The sequence below is a fragment of the Meriones unguiculatus genome, chromosome 4 (assembly GCF_030254825.1).
Source record: "Meriones unguiculatus strain TT.TT164.6M chromosome 4, Bangor_MerUng_6.1, whole genome shotgun sequence".
Taxonomy (NCBI): Eukaryota; Metazoa; Chordata; class Mammalia; order Rodentia; family Muridae; genus Meriones; species Meriones unguiculatus.
In genome coordinates this window covers 105,440,537-105,462,736 of record NC_083352.1, presented here as the reverse complement: position 1 = coordinate 105,462,736, position 22,200 = coordinate 105,440,537, and the positions used below count along the sequence as shown (strand labels likewise).

General features: G+C 50.3%; 1 protein-coding gene across 1 annotated transcript; it reads right to left on the bottom strand.

Annotated features, from left to right (window-relative positions):
- Position 1: 1 nt before the first annotated feature.
- Ctsz (cathepsin Z) lies at positions 2-10,378 on the bottom strand. The gene is made up of 6 exons (XM_021650769.2): positions 10,117-10,378; positions 9,519-9,682; positions 5,556-5,735; positions 1,647-1,797; positions 1,150-1,315; positions 2-423 (listed from the first exon to the last, which is right to left on the bottom strand). The coding sequence occupies exons 1-6, from the start codon at positions 10,263-10,265 to the stop codon at positions 313-315; spliced, it is 921 nt and encodes a 306-aa protein (XP_021506444.1). The 5' UTR covers positions 10,266-10,378; the 3' UTR covers positions 2-312.
- Positions 10,379-22,200: the final 11,822 nt, after the last annotated feature.

The window sequence follows — 22,200 nt, the reverse complement described above, 5'->3', positions numbered from 1 at the left end:
CTTGGGTGAAGCCAGATACTTTACTCATCCCGTAGGCAGTCTGACCTTGTTCCCCCTCCCATGGATTCCAAGGTGGCATCAGAACTAGTGATAAGTGTGAACCATCCTAGCCCACAGCTGTCTTCTCCAGGTGGCTGAAGGCAGAGAACTTCCACGCAGGTGTGCTTCATCCTTTGCCATATCCAGGATGGCTGCTGCAGTACACACTCTGGTCCTCATACCCACAGCACTGTCTCTAGCTGTCCAGTGGCCAGTGTAGATAATCATCCCCGCCCTGTCGTGGTGCACAGTGTTGCTTCCAGGAACATCTACCTAAACAATGGGGTCCCCAAATGTGCAGGCCTCCTCAATAGCTAGGTTGTAGCTGGCACCTGCCCCTCCCTTGTAGGTGCTGGTCACGATCCTCATCCAGCCTCTCTCACCCTGTGGGGAGCAAGAACTCCATGTTAGTGCCTTAGGACATGGCCCCTGCTCACCTCTCTATTCTGCAGATCCATGCCCCGCTCTTACACCATCTTCAGCTTAGCCCTGCAGAACCTGAGGGTGAAGACCACATGAGCAGCAAAGCTCTATGCTATGGTGCCGGCTAATATTTGACCCAAGGGCGCTCTTCAGGCACCTAAATAATGTAAGAAAACATGTGACTGTCTCTATTAATACCCGACTGTGGCCATTCAGTAAATAATGGCTGACATTTTATCATTGTCCATTTCTCCCTATTTCAGGGTATTTCTGTGTCTGAAATGATGAACAGTTAATACTATGTCCTAAAAACCAAAACCAGCAGTTTTGCTCCCTGGAATTTTGACCCAACTCAGAAGTATTCTTGAACAACATAGCAGGAGTGAGGATGAGCTCCCAAGGAGTGGGCAGCCAATCGCCATCACCAGGACCACTTGGCCCGTTTGCCTTTGCCTATTTCTCAGTGCTCAGGGTTGCTCAGGCTGGGGCTTGGGAGGAGCCACTGGCACCTCAGGGGTTGCTAAACGCCCAGTGATGCACAGGGCGGCAGCAGCAGCCCTGCACAACTCAGATCAGACCCCAGAAGCTGCCTGCGTCCTGGCTGACCACTGCAGCCAGCCCGCCCTCCACACAGCTAAGGAGGGGTAGGGACTCTGGTCTGGCCTTAAGAAAGGGAAACTATCTTACCCAGGGTTCACCCCATGAATTTCGGACAATCCAATACTCTATCCCATCGCTGCTGACACCCCATCCAGCTACCGAGACGATGTGGTTGATAAAGGCCTGGTCCTGGTGCTCAGCATAGATGCCTCCAGTGTAGTTAGCCATCTTCTCTGTCGCCATTATCCCGCAGCTGTGAAAAGTCATCAGTTATCAAGGCAAGAAGCACATCAGCTCTTGCTGACTTGGGCTGCAGTAGTCCGAGGCCTGTTGTAGTGGCCTCATCAGCACCCAGAAGCACAGCCAGGGCTTCTCTACCTAGCTTACACAGTTGTTCCCTGGAGCAGGTTGGCTCATAGCTCATGTTTACTTCTGAGAAAGCCAACCTCTTTACAGGCAAAGAAGATTAGGAGGTGCTCAAGCTAGGGGATCGAACTGGCCAGGTGAGAAGGGCGAACAAGGTGTAAACGTGTGCACAGACCCAGACGCGGCCTGACCACTTCCTGAGGGGACCTCTCCCTCACCTGATGGGACCATTGGCGTAGATCTCTGCCATCATCTTCTCTCTGCCTGACAGGGAGCCGTAGTCGCCCACTCTCCAGAGGGTGTAATTCTGGATGGTGTGGCACTCTTTGAATTCAGTGCAGGTCCCACACTGGTTAAACTTGTCACAGTCTAGAACACAAGAAGTCAGCATGACGCCGTCTCCTCATTAACCCACTAATGAAGCCCGCCCCATCTTCTCCACTTTTCTAATTTAGCCCTACATTCATTAGCGGATATCGGAAACCATTCAGCTCTTAGGTGCTGCTTAATTATGCGCTTCTCCCAGCTGCAAAAGAGTAATGAAAAACCTCCCCCAGGCCGGGTAGAACAGAAAGAACTTTGATTAGTACATAGTAGGCAGTCTGAAGTGGCCCCTTCTCTTCCTTAAAGGCAGGGAGGAGGACCTCACAGCATGTTGTAATTGAAAACTGAGTGCAATCAAATTATTAAAACATAACCAGATCATTCCACTGCTGGCTAGTGATTGAACAGGCCAATATACTTGATTTAAAGAAAAACATCCTTTTGTTACTTGGCTTGAGAAGGATCAGAATTTGATTTACAGGAATAGCCAAAGCAATCCTAAGGAATAAGAACATTGCTAGAGGTGTCACAATACCTGGCCTCAAATTACACTACAGAGCTATAGTGACAAAAACTGGTGCTAGCATAGAAACAGACAGACAGATAGACAGAACAGAGAACCTAGAAATAACTGACAAAACTATACCCCTTAATTCAAGACCAAGGAAGCAAGAACACACATTGGAAAAAAGCCTATTCAACTAATGGTGCTGGGAAAACAAGATATCCCCCTAAGAAAAATAAAATTGAATTTGAACCTTTTATCCAATAAAAAAAAAATCAATTCTAATGGGTCCAAAGACCTCAACTTAAAAACTGAAACACAAACTACTAGACAAAAATATAGGAAATACCCTTAGGTTAGATGTGTAGGCTAGAACTTTCTGAATGGAACACTAACAGCACAGGAATTAGCCCCAAATACCAGATGAGACCACCTGACAATAAATATCTCTAAACAGCAAAAGAACACTCAGCAGAGCACACAGCCCACAGAACAGGAGAAAATCTTTATCAGCTACACTTCAGACAAGGCTAACATCCAGAATTTACAAAGAACCGCAGATATTAAATAACAAGGAAATAAAACTGTCAATCAACAAGGGTCACACGCACTGAATAATAACAGTTTTTAAAAAATGGCCAAAACTATATTTAAAAGTAGGTCTGGGCATGGTGGTGTGCAGAGGTGGTGTGGTGGGAGACAGAGGTAGGAGGATCTCTGTCAGTTTGAGGCCTGGTCTACATAGCAAGTACCAGGAGAGCCAAGGTTACATAATGAGAACCTGTCTCAAAAAAGGCGGAAAAAGTGTTCAATGTCCCTAGTCATCAAGCCATCAAGGAAATGAAAATTACAGCTACTTTGACAAACTACCTCATGCCAGTCAGAATGACTGTCATCAAAAAAATCTGAGCACAAATGTTGGAGAGGATTTTGGGAAAAAGGAGCCCTTATTCACTGCTGGGGGGGTGCGGAGGGAAAGGCGGTGCAAATTCATGCAGCTACTCTGAAATCAGTTTGGAAATGCCTCAAAACAGTTAAAAACAGAGCTAGCACATGACCCTGTTTCACCCCTGTGCGGATACCCTGAGAACCTCATACCCTACCATTGAGTTATTGGCACGCCCATATTTATTGCTGCTTTATTCACTGCAGCAAAGACTTGGTATGAAACTAGTTGTCCATCAATGGATGAATGGATAATGAAAATCTGGTACACAGAAACTGGACTAGTATTCTGAAGAAAGTTGAAATCACAAAGTTTGCAGAAAGAATGAATGGGCTTAGCATGTATAATATTAAGCAAAGTGACCTAAACTCAGAAAGACAAAAAAAAAAAAAAAAAAAAAAAAAAAGATGTTCCTATGTAGATCCTGCCCATAACATACACATGCAAGTAAACAAATGCACACGTGTGTCCAACGGAACATGGAAAGGAGAACAAGAAGGGATAATAAAAAAAGGGCAAAATACTTACTAATGACATCACATATATAGGCCATTTTAAGTTAAGTCCTTTGTTCTTTCAAGGGGGAATCACGAATTTTAAATACAGAATGCGCCCTTGATGGGCAGTGTGCAATCGTGATTTCGCATGGTGCACTGGAGGATCTGAGTAAATTATGCTTTACATTGAACTCTCCTACAGGGCATAGCTCCTTTAAGAACTACTAAACTTTTATTCATTAAACAGAAATTTTGGCTGTCCAATTAACAGAATTCGAAGGTCGCTACAGGTTGCTGAGAATAATCCAAATTTTGTAATTTCTGAGAATTCCTGGAAGTACTGATTCGCTGCACCCAAACCTCTAACATGATGGGAATTTGGAAACCCTCAGAAACCTGCTACTTTACACTGTAGGTTCTAATTCTAAGATGTATCACTGTTGCTGAATAAATGCACTTTGATTTTTTAAAAATGGAAAAAAAAATGGGCTTAAAGGCTGGGAAATCAGTCAGTAAAGTGCCTGCACAGCAGGCACGAGGACTCGAGTTCAGAGCCTCAGCACCCACATAAAGTCAGCATGAAGGTGCTTGTCCCAGTCTTGGGTGGTGAAGTCGGGGTCCTCTGAAGTCTGCTTGCCAGCCAGGCTAATGAATGTGCCCCGGGCACACCCGAGGCTGACGTCTGTATTGAAACTATCCATCTGTCCAGATCCTTCCCTGGATCAGGAAACTCCTTGAGAATTACATCAAGAATTACATAATTCATCCCTCAGACACCAGTGTCCAGTGTGAGCTACCCCAGGGACACGGTGGCTCTGGGGCCACACCTGTTCCTACGAAGAGGAGACTATTAAGTGGCTCTGATGAACCCTGCCACCCAAGAGTCTTTGGAGGATCAGAGGGACCTAGCCTCAGCTGGATGACACCGGTTTGGGAACAGAGGAGAAGGGATAAGGCCATTGGGACAAAGCAGGCTATTGCCTTCCCTCTACCCTGCATCTGTCCCCCTGGTGTGGTGGTGGGGTGTCTCTGTCCCTGCTGGGTTTACCCATCCAGGGCAAAAGACTCACCCAGTTAGGCCAGAGAATTCTTTCTCTGTAAGTAAGGCCCACAAGGTAGGTAGGGGACAGCCATCCACAAGGTTGGTGCAGAGGGACCAAATGCCCTCCAGGTACCTCCTGAGTGCCTTTCAGCATCCTGCTCCAGCCTTTAGGGAGGTCTAAGGATCAACACTTAAAGTGCCAACCGTGGGTTTCTGGGCCAGGCTGCTCTGCCCAGGGCTGCTGGGGCAAGAACCAGGTTGGGATTACATTTCAGATGGGCTGGCTAACCTGCAGCTCAGAGAGCAGCCATGCCATCTGCTCTCTGCTCCGGGTCCTGGGAAAAGGACACTTCTTTCCATCAGCTGCTTACCAAAGGCCCATAAGACCATCCTAATGCCAGGGGTGAGAACTCACATTACACATCCAATCCCTTGTTGCAGGGGTGGTGCTCCACTTTGTTTGTTTGTTTTCAAGACTGGAGGTTGAGCCTTAGGTTCTCACGTGTGGTAGGCAAGCACCCCACCACAGAGCTACATCCCCAGTCTGGAGTTGTTCTTTCGGTATCTCTCCATGCTGAACTCAACAAGGACCTTAACCCACCAGGTTCAAAGTGACATCAAGTAAGCCTGGAGCCAGCGCCAGGAACCACCTAGCCCCCTGGGGGCTGCAGTCGCCACCACCCCGACCCTCTTCAGCATGCCAGCCACAGTGTGACAAATGTGGGGTAGACTTGGGCTCTCAGCCACTCTCCCTTGGAACAAGACAGAGAAGGTGCACAGCAATGCAGGGACATGGGCAGGGGCAGGGCCTACCTTGGTCCTTGGCCTGGTAGTTGTTGCAGGTCTCGTCAGGGATGCCGTGCTTATGGGCATACTCCCACACGGGAAGGTCATTGCCCCCTTCACAGGAGCCAGCATTGCCGCAGTCGATGACGTTCTGCACCGAGAGCAGGGTGGATGGCCACGCACCTTTCCTCTTGATGTTGATGCGGTCTGCAACAGTCAGCACCCTGTTCAGCACCAGACTCCCCACACGCCACAGGGCTCTGCCCACTGGCTCTGCTATTTGTGGAGGCCTCAGCTCAACTGTGGCTTCAGAGACCTTCTCTGGTCTTCCTCAGGCACCATGATGTTTGTGTGTCTGTCTGCAAGTACCACGAGGCAGGGCCAGATCCAGAGGTCCCAAGAAAAACCTGCTAAGGCATCACTACAAGATGGCAACAAAACCTGCGTGACGAAGCTGCAGAACAGACACAGACCCTATGAAGAAGGCTGGAGCGGACACCTCCAGGGATAAGCGCCGCCCAGGGAGCCAGATGAGTCCCAGAGAGGGGTCAGACGCCAGCACGCAGTGCTCATCATGCTGGGCCCACACACTAAGAGACTAGGATCGTCACAGCATCCACAAGGGGATGGCTGACCTGCATCCTTAAAAGCCATCTTGCTCTTCACTTTCAAGCTCTACACACACCACCAGTCATGCACCGAGGCCCTGTCTCCTGTAGCCTCATCCACAACTCCCCTAAAGCAACAGCTTACCTTCATTTTTCCTTCTATCTTATGGACTTCAGACCGAGCCATCTCCCACAGTCTATCCCACTCTGCCCCTGCTCTACATGGTTGCTCTAAGGCTGCCATCTAACCAGTACAGAACCTTCTAGAACCATCTCTCACATGGCCTACACTCACATACTTGATCACCTCAGAGGGCTGGTCACTGAAAACTGAAAAGCACACCCCATCTTGGTCACCATTTAGATCTGTGCCCAGAATGTATTTCATGTGCCAATGACAGGCAGGCTCCCAGCTGCCCAAGGCACACGGGCTTATCCATCCTGTCTTCCTTCCCCCAGCTTGGCTCCCTCTACGTTCCCAGCAACTCAAGGAGGGACATCTTCAAGCACACAGAACTGACCTTCCCAGTGGCTCCATGTCTTCCCTCTCGTCAGCACTGTCAGAAGGGATCCATCACTGCCTGGATGTCTCTCACTGGACTCTCAAGATACTCTTGTCAAGGTCTCTCTATGCCACCCATCTACCCAAACTCTCTGTCCGTCCTCATCTGATGACCTTTTTCAGAGAGCCACCAACAAAGGGGCCACCCCAGCCTTCTGGAAACACCTGGGATGTCATTTCTACTTTCACTCCAGCAGTGTGATTCTCAAGGCTTTCTGAGAGCCCTTTCTTCCTCTTCTCAGGTCTCTCCCTCCTGATGACCTCAGTGGAAGCCTGCTGGCAGGGGCTGGCTGACCAGCAAACTGGCTCATCCTCTGAAACTCTAAGCAAGCCCCCAATTAAATGCTTTCTTACTTTCTTTCTTTTTTGTAAGTTGCCCTGTCATGGTGTCTCTTCACAGCAACAGAAAAGTAACTAAGACACCATCCAAGGAGAGAAGTGTGAGGGAACTAAACCTCACCTGCTGTCATGAAGACAAGGAGGACCCAGACTGTGCAGGCTCTGGAAGCCTGAGAAGAACACGTCTTTGGTCTTAGTGGAGTCCTGAGATGGTATCAAAGAAAGAAATATGATGGGACTCAGGTTTAGCAGGCATATTCTAGGAATCTCTTGTGAAGTCAGACAGGAGCCAGGGTGTTGGGAAAGACACCGCTCAGTTCCACTGTTAGGACTAATGGAACAACTGAAGGAGCTGTGACCAGTCTGTAGAGGGAACAGGAAGGTGAGTCAGATAACCTCTAAGCTTTGGCCTGAGGGTCCTCAGGGGAAGGATGGGCTTGGTGGTGAATAAGATGGGCAGGATGACCGAGTATCTGGGACTAGGGGCAACAGGGATCCAGGTCAGGGGGTAGGAGCAGATGGATACAAAAGCGAGTCTAGGAAAGGGTCACAACCGGGAACACGGAACTCGGAAGTGAGGGAAGTGGTGAAGCAAAAGAGTTAGGGAAGGCAGGTAGGAAGGCAGAGACAGGGGGTATGGTACAGTGAGGGTCTCACTTCACAGGGGAGGAGGCCTGGGTAGCCTAACTAACTCATGAATCCCAGAAATGACAAGGGGTAGAGAGGAAGCGAGGTGAGGGCTCAAGGATAGAGAAGAGCATGTGGCAGGGCAGGGGCAGTGGTGGGGATGACTCCAGATCACCCCAAAGAAGCAAGCAATGAAATAGTGATGGGTGAGGCCAAGTGATTGGTGGCCTATTGGAAGTGACTTTTGAAGAGACGAAGATGACGTTTATGGCGAGGGCGGGCGGTCTGAGAGAAATGCTTGGCTGCTTAACCACCCAGAAATGCGGAAAGGCAGACTGTACTGCTGGCACATGACCAGGGCCCTGTGGAAGTCCCCCCACCCCATGTCTGCTCATCGAAAGAGGAAGCGAGGCCTTGGCTATTACTGATGAAGATGTTAGAGATTTAAGAAGAAAGAATGAAGCAACCACTTTCCCGGAGGCATTCCATTCTAGAAAGATGCAACCTCAGTAGGGCCCAGCACCCATCTAAAAGGAGCTAAGAACCACCAGCCTCCAGCTGTCACTCCCTATCCTGCAATGCTCGGCACCCTCCTCACGTACCTCACTCCACAGGCCCACTGACCTTTTCTGCTCCCCATCACCCTCATCCCGCCCTCACGCTTTGCTGAGAAGGCCTTCTCACTTCCCCAACACCAGCCCTGCCACCCCGTTCCTAAGTGCTCTGGACTTTGCTCAAATCCTCTACTTGGCTGTTCCCCCCCCAAATCCCCCCCCACATACACCCTGCCTGCCTGGTAAGTACCCCTTGACCCTCCCACATGGAACCTTTTCAGCGCACATTCTTTCTTCCTTCTGAAAGGTCAGCAGTATGCCCCAGCCCCCAGGGGTGACTCTATAAGATATCAACCTGTCTAACTCTGGGGTACAGATTGCCCTCAGACAGGAACCCCTCATCCTAAAGAGAGAGTCCAAGCTCATGAGATGAACCTCAGCTGTCACTCATCTCCCCATGGTCTCTCTGACCTGCAAGAGGCTTCTTACTCTGAGAACTAAGAGGAGCCAACTGGCAGGTAAGAAGCCTACATAAATCCTGGAGGTATGAGTACTGCCATTTTACCATTAGTAAAGCCAGGTTCCACCTATAGCAGACCTAGCCAAAACAAAACACCAAATCAAGAGAGAGGACACTCCTGGAGTCCTACTCCCAGCCATTGGTTTCCGGGGACCAGCTCTGGAGATGGTAAAGCTGAGTCTACATGCTGCTGTCAGAATGGCCCTTCCTGGCTCCTGCGTCCTCTACCACAGCAGCCCTCTGATGGTATGGACCTCAATAGTTCTTTCTCTTCCTCCTGAGCCTTCTTGTCCCTATGGTGGCTGGGCTAAGATTCAAGTGAGAGAGCTGGTGGCCATTTCAAGCCGGGATCATTGTCCTCCCAAATACCAACTGCTACTGAGAAGCCATTTCGCTTCCTTGCCCCACAAACAGACTGTCAGCTCAGTGATTTTGTAACACTGGGTCCACCTCAATGACTAAAGTCAAGTTCTGGGGGACGGAAGTACCTGGGAGCCACTTGTCAACCAGGTTCGAGGCCAGGCCTGTCCCACAGAGGCCCTAGTGGGCCCACAGGAGAGAATTCCAGAATGACACAGCCACCTCTCTCTGGCTGGAAAACCAGAGTCACTCTGGGAAAAACCCAGCCTGAATCCTGGTTCAGATTCATGGGCCCCTGTAGCCCTGGGCTGTGGCTATCATGGATCACCTAGAGGCAGCCTGGATGGTGAAGGGCAGGAACCCACCCGGCCAGGGTACTGGCCCTACCCTGGGCTTAGCATGGAGCCCCAGGCCACCCACCTGCCATGGCACTGGTGCTGCCGTGGGCCCAGCAGGAACCACAGTACTGTGGGATGTGCTGGTTCCTGGTGACGCTGCAATAGTTGACACCATTCACATTTCGCCAGTCCCAGTTCTTAGGGATATCCGATGGGGACAGGTACTCATGTGGCCGAGGGTAGGTCCTGGGAAGGGGGTCACAGCAATGGAAATCAACTTGGAACACCAGGGACCTTCCCTCCCCCACCAGGGCCACAGACCCAGTCAGTCCTCCTGTGGCCATCTTCCCTTTCCCAAATTGTGGAAGTTTCAGAGCTTAGCCTTTAATCACCAGAAGAACCACCAGCAGAACCAGCACTACTAGAAGTTGACGGTGACAAAACATCTCTGAAATACCCTAGTGCTCACCAACCAAGTCTGTAGAGGAGAGGACTGCCCAATGTACAAACACCAAAGCAAAGCTCCCCGGATGTGAAAGTCATCCCAAAAGGAAGGGATGGGATTTGTGCTTTCCAGAAGGCAGGATAAGCCACAGAGAGGCAAGGTCCCAGCGGGCAGAGAGCAAACGCCTGGCCCAGAAGTTGACCCTCTTCCTCCCTAGGCACAGCCCCGCGCCCACCTGCGCCCTAGCTGAGCCAGCTGGAACCCGCGAAGGGGCCGGTAGCAGGTCTGGCCCGAGCGGAAGTAGAGGTTGGCCTGCGCCGCACCAGCCAGCATCAACAGCAGCAGCAGCAGCCGCGGCTGCTGCACGGACCCGGACGACGCCATGCTTCTTCTGCTCCCGGCCTGCTCGGATCCTGCTGCACCTTCGACCCTTTGACCCGACCTGCAGACCCACGCGCTCGGGGTGCCCCGCCCGGTCCTTTAGGAGGTGCCCAAGTTGGACACACCCTGGAGGCGGGGCCTCCCCCTCTGCTCCTGCCCCCGCCCCGCCCAACAGGCCCTAGGGCAGAATCTGCCTCCCCAGGGATCTGCGGGATCAGCAGAATCTGAAGTCTACAGGAGGTCACACAACCAGACCCCAGACCTGACCAGTGCCACCAGCCACTGTGAATAGATGGACTGACTGGGCACAACTATCAAACTTACTCTCCAGAGACCTAGACATCCTGAAGCAGAGCAGGGCTCTGCGGGCTTCCGTGGCCAAGATTCTTTTTTCTCTCTACTCTGGAGTGATGGTGCACTGTCTCCTTAGGCTAGGCCTCCCCTAGAAACACACAGAGATATACTGAGGGCAGAAGAAAGAGGTGCGGGTCACCCCCTACCCCAGCATTGGACCCTAGCCTGGCTTTCTGAACCCCATTCCCCAAAAGACGCAAGCTCTCCCTGAAGAGATAGCTCTCCTTCTCAGAGAAGGAAGGTGTGATCCTTCTAGGATTACTCTTAAAGAACATTTTCACTTGGCACATACATCATGAGTCCCTGGGGTTCTGGGAAAGGGTCCCTGTTAACGAGACTCTTTCAAGATGAGGAACCGAGAAAGAAGTGGGAACCGGCCAGCCTGGGTTTCACAATGGAAGAATTTCCCCTTCCTCCTGTGCCTTGTGAATCATCTCCTCTTTTGTAAGAACAATTCCTTAGTCTTTTATCTCAGGGTCTCTCTAGGTGGTGGGTGTGAGGTTCCCAGTGCACAGTGGCCAGCCAGGCTATGGTCTCTGTCTGTGCATAGTGGCAGTCAGAAATCACAATGGCTGCCTTGCTGCCTGCCTTTCCAGATCACCCCGAATTCCAGCAGGACTCAGAAGCCTGCTGCATGCCTCCTGTCAGAACAGAACAAGGCCTCAGAAGCAAACTCCCAGCTCCCCTTCACAAAGTAGAAGTTTTGGTCCCTGTCCCTGTAAAGTTATCACTGAGGCAAGGTGTGAATGCTGAGATCTGTTTGTTGAAATCTTTCATCTTAGGGAGTCATGACAACCCTTCTCTTCTGTGAGCGGTGTGAGGATGATATGAATGAGGCCACTCAAGACCCAGAACACACCAGAAACACTCCAGTCTGAGCTCCCTAGCCAATTCTCCCCAATGATAACCATGCATTGAAAATTACACAGCAGGTATGATGACCTTAGTGTCATCTGCCTGGCCTGCAGTTGGTCATAGAAGCTAACAGGCATAGTCTTGCTCTGCCATCCTCCACTCTGAAGGAAGGAGGAGGAAATGCTATCTCCCACATGGATTCCATATCAGCTCTCTCTTCCTTCCAAGACAGAAGGAGACCCCAGATTCATAGGAAGTGGAAAGCTGGTCTTGATGATTCTATGATGCCATCCAGGTTAGGTCTCCTGAAGTGGGGAGGGATTGTTGCCTCTGAGGAAAACAACAGAGGCTAGCAATGTTCAACAGGACATTGTGTACTTAGCGTGCTCAAGTACCCACGTTCAATCCCTGGCACAAGCAATGAGTAAATGAATAAATGAATTTTAAATTTTTAAAAAGATGTATTTTGAATAATTTGTGTGTTTTTATGTGTTATATGTGCTTGTGAGGTCAGGTAATTGTTGAAGTAACTTTTATTCACCTGAGCTAATTGTCATCTTGGAGGCTTACTGCCTCTGTCTGCCTAGTCCTGTAAGCCTCTAGCCTCCACACAAACCAATTTACATCTAGAATGTTTTCAGCCTCTGAGACTTACTGCTGAATAAACTCACCCTTTCTAGTTCTTTCTGAACTCTGGCTGGCTGGTTCAACTCAGCTGTTCTGGCTAAAAGCTCCTCTCCAAGCTGACTGATTCAAATTGACTTCTCTCAGCTTCTGACTGAATTTCTCTGCTTGGCCTCATACTAACTTATCTTCTACTCTTCTGGCTCCTTCTCATTCTCTGGCTTGTTCTGTCTAGCTTGTTCTCTCTTTAACCTATCTCTGTAAAACTCTACCAGTAAAACTGCTTATGAAGTCTGCCAACCGAACTGCTACAAACAACTCCACTGTACTGCCTCTCAGCTCACTGACTCAGCTGAACTGCCTGAATAGAACTGACTAGGTAGAATGAAGATCTGCACGCCTCTGTCTCCTGAGTGCTGGGATTAAAAGTGTGTACCACCATGCCTGGACCTAAGCTTTTCTTTACCTGAAACTTGCTCTCTACCAGGCTGGCCTTGAACTCAAAGATGTGCTTGCCTCTGTCTCCTGGAATTAAAGGTGTATCTGTGTTCCAGCCACATCACACAGACATCGAAGGTCTTTGAATCTCATCTCTTGCCAGAGCAGCCATGTTCTCAATTAAGATTCCTCCTCAGGTGTCCTTGGAGGCCAGGCAAGCATGCCCAACACCACGGAGCTGTAGTTTCAAGATGCTGTGAGCCAAGAGACATGGGTACTGAGATGGGTTCTGGGTACCATCTGCTCCTGGGTGCAGATGGGTTCTCAGTACCCAAATTTACTGCTGCTCTTTTAAAAGGGCAGTCTCAACCTCTGAATGAATTAATTAATTAACAGAAAAGAAAGAAAAGGAAAACCCTGAAAACACTTTGTCTGTGAGTAACAGACATTGTCACCACCCTCCAGGGTCTTGATTGTGCAAAGTCCACCCACACATTCCAAGGCGGTACAATTGTTCTGGAGTCAGCAGGCAGGCAGGCAGGCAGGCCCCTGACTGAACACCCATGTTTCATGTTGGTTTACAGGCATCATGATGCTGTACAAATAAATCCTCAGCTTACCGGCTCTTCTGGTCACGTGGTGTTAGCAGCCCTGGGGTGCTAGGAGCAAGCTCTGGCATCCTCACAGCAAATCCACTACACTAAGAAGCTGTTTGGATATGAAGGACTTGCCATGAAGACATGTGACCCCACGGTCATGTAGAGCCACAAGCCTGGGAGGGTTCAACTTTTCCTTGGCCCAGAAAATTACACAGCAGGTATGATGACCTTAGTGTCATCTGCCTGGCCTGCAGTTGGTCATAGAAGCTAACAGGCATAGTCTTGCTCTACCAGGCCTTGTCACAAGGTAGCATTTATGTGATGAATCTCACTAAATGCTGCTAAAAGGGGTAGGGGTAGGAGCTACAACATTACAGGCTAGCAAGGTGGACAGTGTCCAGGATGGCTGAATTGAAGCCTATTGGAGTTGCCCCTAAAGAACTTGGGAGGTGATGAGAAGAGAGGTAGGTTAGAGAGAAGGGGAGGGACCCTAAGATTTTCAAGCCAAGAAGGAAGTGGGGCCCGTGACTCACACTGTGTATGTTATTTCAGACCCTTGTGACCGGTCAGACTTAGCACAGCACAGCCACCAAGGGCTCTTCACCTTGAAGCTTGAGTGGTGTGTAACCACCCTGCTTTAAGGTCCCCATTCCCCACCCTGCCTTATCACTTTCTAAGTCCACACTAAAGGGGAACCCTTCCCACAAGTCTGTGTGTGTGTGTGTGTGTGTGTGTGTTCTGTTACAGGAAGAGCCACCAATCAAATTCCAATTTTCCTGCTGCTGTCCCTGAAGGACCTTGGTCCTAAGGGATTCTCTGAGGGGCACGTGGATAAAGGGACCTGGGAGGCGGAGGACATACGGTCTACCTCTGCCCTGGTCCATACACGCTGGAGGCTGAGTTCATTCCTGCGGCAGTATCCCCCGCCCCCCCCCCCCCCCAGAACCGCCTCACTGGCCTGGCAGCATGGAGCCACAGCCTGAAAGGTGTTTTCTGTTTTGACATCACTACTTCAGGTGTCAAGGAGGTCATATTGCGGATAGTGACTCATCTCCTAATCTGGGTCTGAAAAGAAGGAGGCTCATTCAGAGGGCAGAGCCTGCACCTTCCTGCCTCGGAGGCCCTGCTCACACGTGTTGCTTCTAGAAGCTGTTTTATGAGCAGTCGTCGTGTGTCTCTGCCACCCAGGCTTGGGGCACAGTCAAACAGGTGTTGGTGAACTGGGCATGTCTCTGGAAACGACTCTGCAGTTCTTTGCCTGAGTAGCTGGCAGTGTGCCCCGGGCTGTTCTTAGAGGTAATGTGAATCATGGCAGTTTCAGGTGTGGCTGGAGCTAGTGGCTTAGTCCTGCTTTGATTCTTCATTCTTCCCCACTGGGAAGGGGTACATACTATTTTTCCGCTTCACACATGGGAAGATGGCACTGGCAGAAAGGCCAGGACTTAGCATGAGGCTCCTGGGTGCAGATCAGAATCTGAGGTATTTTCTTTTTTAAATATTCCATAAAGTCTCCTGGCAAACACATGATCCAAGGCCACAGACACAAAAGACTATTCATTTCTAAAAATAAGGTTGATTTTCCCCCCCTCATCCTAATAAAGAACAACATGCGTATTTTTGAGTTAGGCCAGGGTCAGCCCACCTCCTTAACCCAATGGGAGGGTGGACTGGAGTTCGTGTTTAGCAGAGTGGCCTCAAGATCTTCTCTCTCCTTCCTTTGTGTGGTATTGTCTGGCTCCCACCCTGGCGAGCTGCAGACATTTCCTATTATTGCACATTCCTGAGTGGGGCCACATCCTGGAGACAGCGTCTGTTTTGATGGCTGCTAACAGTATTCCAGAAGCAGGCTGGTTTTGCAGGGCACTATGGCCTCCACACCAGCCCCAGGCCTCCCCTCCATCCCCGAGGTCAATGGCCAGAAGCTTGCGCTAACTTACAGACATCGGGCAGAGAAGGCTCTCTGATTGGGTGGCTCAGCCTTGTCATGGACCCTGCCACTTTTTCCCAGGACCATCTTGCTTCATATCCTGGCCTGCTGTCGGCACACGCTTGCCGGGGACCTAGCTTCCTGGAGTCACGTTCCGAAGGTTGCTTTCAAGGCCGTTATTTCCGGAACACGCTGCCTGCAGCTGGTCACCTAATGTATATATAGCAGACACGTGAATCCACCCTTGAGGCCTTTCAAAGGGGCACTTCATCTCTTTCCTGGGATAGAATCCACTTGCTCTCTAAAGGTGGGTGGCACTGAGTATGTGCCAGGCTTCTGTTGTCAGTCCAGTCCCCACAGGGGTTGGGAGTAGGGGAAGGGTCCCAGGGAGAAGGCGCTTGTATTCTGCCAAGGAAATGTATCAAAAGGCTCAGAAAGTAGAATGAGCTTAGAGATGGTGCCAGCTCAGTGGGTAAGGACTTGAGTTCTATCCCAGAACCTACAAAACAAACAAACAAAAAAAAAAAAAAAAAAAAAAACCAAAGTATCTGGTGACATACTTGTAATCCCAGTGTTGGGGAGACGGAGACAGACAGATCCCTAGGATTTGCTGGTCAGTCAGCCCAGCCTAATTGGCAAGTTCATGGCCAAAGAGAGACCTTGTTTCAGAAAACAAGGTAGATGGCATACAACCTCCATGAACATCTACATTTGCATACACACAGAGAGAGAGAGAAAGAGAGAGAGAGAGAGAAAGGAAAGAGAGGAAGGCTGAGAGACTGGCATCTTTTGCAACCATTTTCTTATCCTGTGAGCTAGGATTGAATGATGAGGCCACCGCCACCAGCTGCTCTGGAGGGAGGAACGTGTGTGTCCAGGCCTCAGTACACGGAAACAGCTGGCAGCTGCGATAGAGCAGAGGACACTTGCGGGGAGGTCTCAGAAGAGCTGTGAGACCTCCAGGCTTCAGGGAAGGTCCCTGTCACTCACCACTGCCACATGAGGGCCTAAGGCCACTTCCACCAGACCTGTCCCTCATTCCTCTCTTGGCTTCTTCTTTCCCTTTCCACATTTGCCCACCAGAGGACTTTCTAGGTCTATCTCATAACAGCAGCATAAGGATCGGCCTTCCTCACGTGATGGCTGATCTTGATTGGGAGCCTCTGCTGGGGAATCGCCACCATCCGCTTGGCCTAGGGGCACATCTATGGAGGAGCTTTTTCTTTATTACTAATTAATATTGAAAGGTTCAGGCCACCACGGGTGGCACCATCCATAGGAAGATGGCCCCACACTGCATGGAGAAGACAGCTGACCATGAGCCTGGAAACAAGCCAGCTTGTTCCTTCATGGTTTCGGTTTCAAGCTTCTGCCCCGAGTTCCGGCCTTGGCTTTCCCCAATGATAGACTGTAACCTATATAATGAAATAAACTCTTTTCATCCCAAAGCGACTTCAGCCATGGCGTTTATTAAAACCAGAGGAACCTGACTAAGATATCCTGGCTGTCGTTAGTTTCAGGAGAAGGGTTACAGGGTCATGGTAACTGCTGGGGACGGAGAGGGGCTAACTTGAACGTCATGTGCTGGAGGTCTGTTGGCAGGGGATGAAGCGTCTGGCTAGGAAGAGGTGTACAGAAAGGGGGAAGGAAGCATACTGTGAGCACTCAAGGCTTCCAGGATCTCTGACTGGAAGCCCCCCCCCCCCTCGCCTGTCTTCTCACACCTGGGACTGAACCCTTGGCTGCAAGGGTCTAAAGACATGCCAAACTATTCATTCTGAAGTTGGGATGAGTCAGTTTCTTCCCTACTTCTGGGTGGGCAGCAGAGAGAAAGAAAGTCCACGTTCCTGTCAACCTCCATGTCCTTGGAGGGCAGGATCTTTTCTAAGGCCCCTCAGATAATACTTGCTGGGTAAATAGATCATTTCTGAGACTGGGGGTGAGGGGGGGGCAGCTCTCTCAGACACACCCCGGGCTTGAAGAACTGGAATTTTTGTTCGGTTTTGGCTCCAGGTGCGGACGGCTGTGAGCTTATCTCTGTTCTCCGCACCGATCGTTGCTTATCAGCTGCCGCACACCTTGGGAGACAGAGAGTGCAACTGAAAAGGCTCAAAATCCATTACTTTCGGAATACCAGAAGCTCGGGGAAGCGTGTGTGCACTCGCGCCTGCAATTCCACATACCTGCACGTGTTCGTGTCTGTACATGAGCATGTGTATGTGCCGTGTGTGTATTCGTGCATGCACACATGTGCTGGGGGGGTGTTAATGTGCCACATGTGCACACATTTCTGTCTGTTAGTGAGAGAAACCTTGCCTCAAGAGGCTCAATGTACCCAAGAGGTGGCCCGGTTTCTTCATGGTCTGTCTGGGGCTACAGGCCGCATGAGGAAGAGCCCAGCGTGGTTGGGGGCAACTCGCAGGCATTTCAGCTTCAGGGGGACAAAATGGAGGTGCAGAGCTAGAAAACCATCCCCATCTTCTTGCCCCTCTCCACTTGAAGTGACTTTTTCCTCTTGGAACCTTTTCGAGTTAGAGACAAGCAAAGAAGCAGGGTGCAGGAGAATGGAGCTCAGCTCTTCAGAGGGGCTGCCCACACCCACTGAGTCACTCATAATGGCCTCTCGGATGTCATTTTCTTGCTAAGACATTAGGAAAATTTTCTGCTCCTGAATCATAAGCAAACACTGCAATTCAACAATCTTCTCTTGAGTTATTCAAGGAACTTCAGTGCATCCGAAGTGGAGGATCAGGGGCGGATGAAATCAATGAGAGCCGTGAGTGCTGTTGTGCTCCACATTAAATTTCATTTGCCAAGTGGGAGTCGGGGAGTTCCATCTGACCCCTGGGGACAGCTCCTGGGGGGAGGGGAAGTCTGTAAGTGGCTGATTGGGGTCATGAGTGTGACACTGCTGTTTTCTTATCTTCTTGGTTCTATTCCCATAATAGACCCCAGAGTCATGCAGGAAAAGGCTTGCTACAGCCATCTTCTTGTGGCCTGCTGATTGTGAGAGCTAGCAGGAGAAGGCGGTGCGGGGAAGGGCTGTCTGTCCCTGTTTAGGAATCTCAGTGTCTCTGCTTGGTGTCCCACCTTGCATGCTAAAAAGAAAGCCACCTCTTCTGCCCTCCGTGCCCCCTGGAGCAGCATCGGGTACCACTTTGCACCTGAACTCAGTCATTGCTAACCTACCCTTGCCATCTCTCTTCCCAGGGGCCAGAGAATGGCTTTGTCATTCATTGCAGAGGGCTACGCTTCATCGCTCACCACAGTTCAGGGCTAAGGGGTCACTTTCAGACTGGCAAGGGATCAGACCTGAGGGCAACACTGTCCTCTCTGAGGAATACTGCTCACCTGCATCTTGAACAGGGAGCCTCCATTGGTCTGAGAGGTTGTCACACATTCACCACCTGACTGGCATATAACAAACTGGAAATTGAAAGCTCTTTCCCTAGGAAAACAGGTTCCCTCCTAAGCGAGGGGCTGAGATACGATGACCCACTTTTCACAAGTTCTATGTGTGTATTCCTAATCCTGGCAGTACAACTCAGTGCTCCGTTCCCCTGAGCATCAAGGGTGGCCAGGAGGCTTCACCTACAGGTAGTATCCATTCAGACAGCTGCATGCCATCCTCTATGGAACCTCAAAACACCTCTGAAGTGTTAGGGTTGGTCATACGGCTAACTGCTCAAAGTCTTGTGACTTTGAGACTGTTCATCCATTTTTTTGCAGATGAAAAAATTCTCAGCCAGGGAGAAGATGGGCCCCTCTCAGGGGCAGCCCTGGGGGCCTGCCAGCCCTCTCCTGCCCAGCATCTGCCTCCGCCCCAGCCTCCCTGCAGCCAGCATCCAAAGTTGAGCACTGGGCTGAGACTGAATAAACACTGCTGATGATACAGGAATCAAAGCAAACAAGGCCTCTCTTTTTGCCAACTGCCCCATTAACAGAAAAGCCTTTTAAGGGCCCATCTGGAAGCCAGGCTTTCCCCTCCCTGAGCAAACTGAGATGACCAAGAGGAATGTGCTCAAGTGAGGGCTGCTCCAGGGGGACCCAAACACACTGGGTCCTGGTCATACAGTGAAGAATGAACACAGGGAGATCAAAAAGGGTCGTTGGAGCCAGCGCTGAGGTCCACAGAGCAAGGCAGCATGCAGCCACACGGGCCCCTTTCAAGGCTTCTTGCATAGAGGCCAGGGCCACCATGGACATGGCTTCCCACAATAGCTCACTGTGGCCGTTCCCTGCCCCGCTGAGCCTGATGGCCAAGTCTCTTGGAACACTTTCTACTTTCAACTTAGACCACCTCTCATGGGGTGGAGGAAAGTGTCCTTGAGCTCTGTGTCCCTCCCTACCATTACAAGGGCACACTCCTGAAAGAACACATTATGAGATTTAAGGAACCCTGCCGCTCCGAGCCTGGCTACACAAACTCGCCCAACTGTTGTCAAGCACTTACTGGACGCTGTTGTGGCCCTGTTTTGTGTCGGGCACTTCAGGGCTTCAAAGCCGATGTGTGACCAGCAGTCCCTAGCTGCCATGGAGAGGCAGCAGGCATCTGAGTAATTAGCAAAGAGCTGCCCACAGCCAGGGCCCATTTCCACGCTCTACTCCTGAAGATGTGGGGGCTTTGAAGGCGAGGCAGCTGCCTCTGAGCCATCAGGGTCCCAAAAGCGAGGGGACAGCAAGAGTGAAGGAAGCCGAGGCTGGAGACTGTCCCGGCTTCTGCATCGGCCCTCTGCATGCACTTATTTAATTCATTATGTTTTATAGATTGATTTTGTGTTGGGGGGTGGGCGCATGCCTCAGTGCATGCAGAAGTCAGAAGACAGCTTGTGGGAGTTGGTTCTCTCCTTCCACTGCATGAGGCCCTGGGGATCGAGTTCACGTTGTCAGTCCTGGTGGAAGGCACCATTTCCTGCTCCTCCATCTTCCTGGCTTTTATTTATTATTTTTTGAGACAGAACTTTGCTATGTAGCCAGGCAGGTCAGCCTCTAACTTGTGGTAATCCTCTTGTCTCAGCTTCGCTAAATGACAGGCTGACAGGTGTCTTCTAACACATCAAAGTTGCGTGTATCTTTTATTTTCCTTTTTCACGTGTATGCGTATGGCAGTGCCTGTGCCTGTGGGGTATATGCATGTTTTCCTATGTTTGCGTGTACATGTGTAGCATCAGGAGACTTTCTCCATTCTTCTTCCATCTTATTCTTTGAGGCAGGGTCTCTCAACCCAAACCCAGAGCTTACCAGTCTAGTTAGTCTTGCTAGCCAGCATGCTCTGTGAATTGCCTATCTCTTCCTTCCCGGGCTGGAATTGCAAGTGGGTTTCCACACCCACCTTGCACTTTCCATGAGTTCTTGGGATCTGAACTATGGTCCTCTGCGCACACAGCAAGTTCTGCTGGGCTACCTCCCGAGTTTTCACATTCTCTTTATCCTTCGGTGTCAGGTGCTTGGGACAGGAACATCTGAGACTGTGTGGTCATTCTGATCCCTGAAGAAGGTTTCAAAGCTACAGAAGTGAAGCTTATATTGACTTTGCAGAGAGGCCCCTCCTCAGCATCATCTTGATGAATTTGCTCAGTGTCCCGTGCACACTGTCACTTCTATGGTTGCATCTGACAGGCAGTGGCCAGCCTTGCATGCTCCCCAGTAGAGTGTCTCCTGTCACTCACGGGCCACTATACCACAGACAAGGCCAAGGCACAGAAGGCAGATGTGATGTTCCATCCGATATTCTCAGTCCGCATTTGGATTTGTTGGCAACCCCAAGTTCTCCCATGGTGGCAGCTCTCCTGCTGTGTAATCCTGCCGGGACTGGGGTGGGCAAACAGGCACCTTGGTCAGAATATTGAATTATGAGCTTCCTCTGGCCCTCTGGGAACAAGGTCTCTCCCAGGGCTTCTCTTTGGTTTGGAGCTCAGGCCTTTCCACAGGCTGACTCAACTCCTGTGGAAGGAGAGGCTATTGTCCTATCTTGAACTCGTCAGTCACTTCCCTGTGCATTGGGGGGCCCCATGGTGCCTAAAGAAAATTCCTTCGCCACAACCCCTGTACAGGCCCTGGGGAAACAGAGTGCCAAGGTTTGTTCCCATCAATGTCACTGGTAGGCAGGCAGCAGGAGCATAAATAAACTTCTAGCCTTAACTCCAGCACTGTACTCCCTTAGGTCCATAGCCCATGAGATGGTTTCTCTGGCTTGTCACAACATCAGGTTTCTGAGGTCCAATCTTTGGGAAAGAATGAGACCAGGTAGCCTAGGTTGGCCTTGAACTCACTATGTAGCCAAGGATGGTCTTGAACTTCTGATCTTCTTGCTTCCACCTGCAAGTGCTAGGATTATAGATGTGCAGCACAATGCCTGTTCTATGCACTACTGGGAATCTTATCCAGGGATTTAGGCACAGAAGGCTTATTTTTCTCTTAATGGTGATTTAAAAGATTTCTTCTATTTTAATTATGACTATATGTGCATGTGTTGTGTGTGTGGAGGGGGGGTTGTAAGTGTGCCTGTGAGAGTAGGTGAAGGTGTTAAGAGTCACTGGAACTAGAGTTACAGGTGGCTGCGAGCTGCCTAACCTGGGTGCTGGACACGGAGCTCTGGTCCTCAGCAAGAGCAGTGCTCATCCGCAAGTGATGAGCCTCCCAGCCAGGAAATACCCATTTCTCGAGCTCTCAAGATATCTGTGTCACCTTTTCAGCTTTGGTCAGCCTTAAAAGAAAGCTTTATGCTATAATTATTTTACTGTTATAAGTACTGGCTATCTTTTCTATTTATTTTATTTTAGTGTGTGTGTGTGTGTGTGTGTGTGTGTGTGTGTGTGTGTGTCTGTGTGTCTGTGTGTCTGTGTGTCTGTGTGTGCCTGCATCTGCCCCACAGCACATGCTTGGAGGCCAGAAGACAGCCTAGAGGAGTCAGCTCTCTCCACTATGTGGGTTTCAGGGCTTGAACTCAGATCGTTGGGCTTGCTGGCTATTGCCAGACTGGTACTTGTTTTACTGATTGAAGTTTGTAATGAAAGAAGGAGAACTGTCCAGCTCTCCTTCTTCCAAGCTCTTCCAAGGCTGGAGGCCAGCTCCCAAATTGCTCTGTAGGCAGTGTGGTTGAAGAGAGCAAGCCAAGCCATGGATAGGCAAAATGGTGACT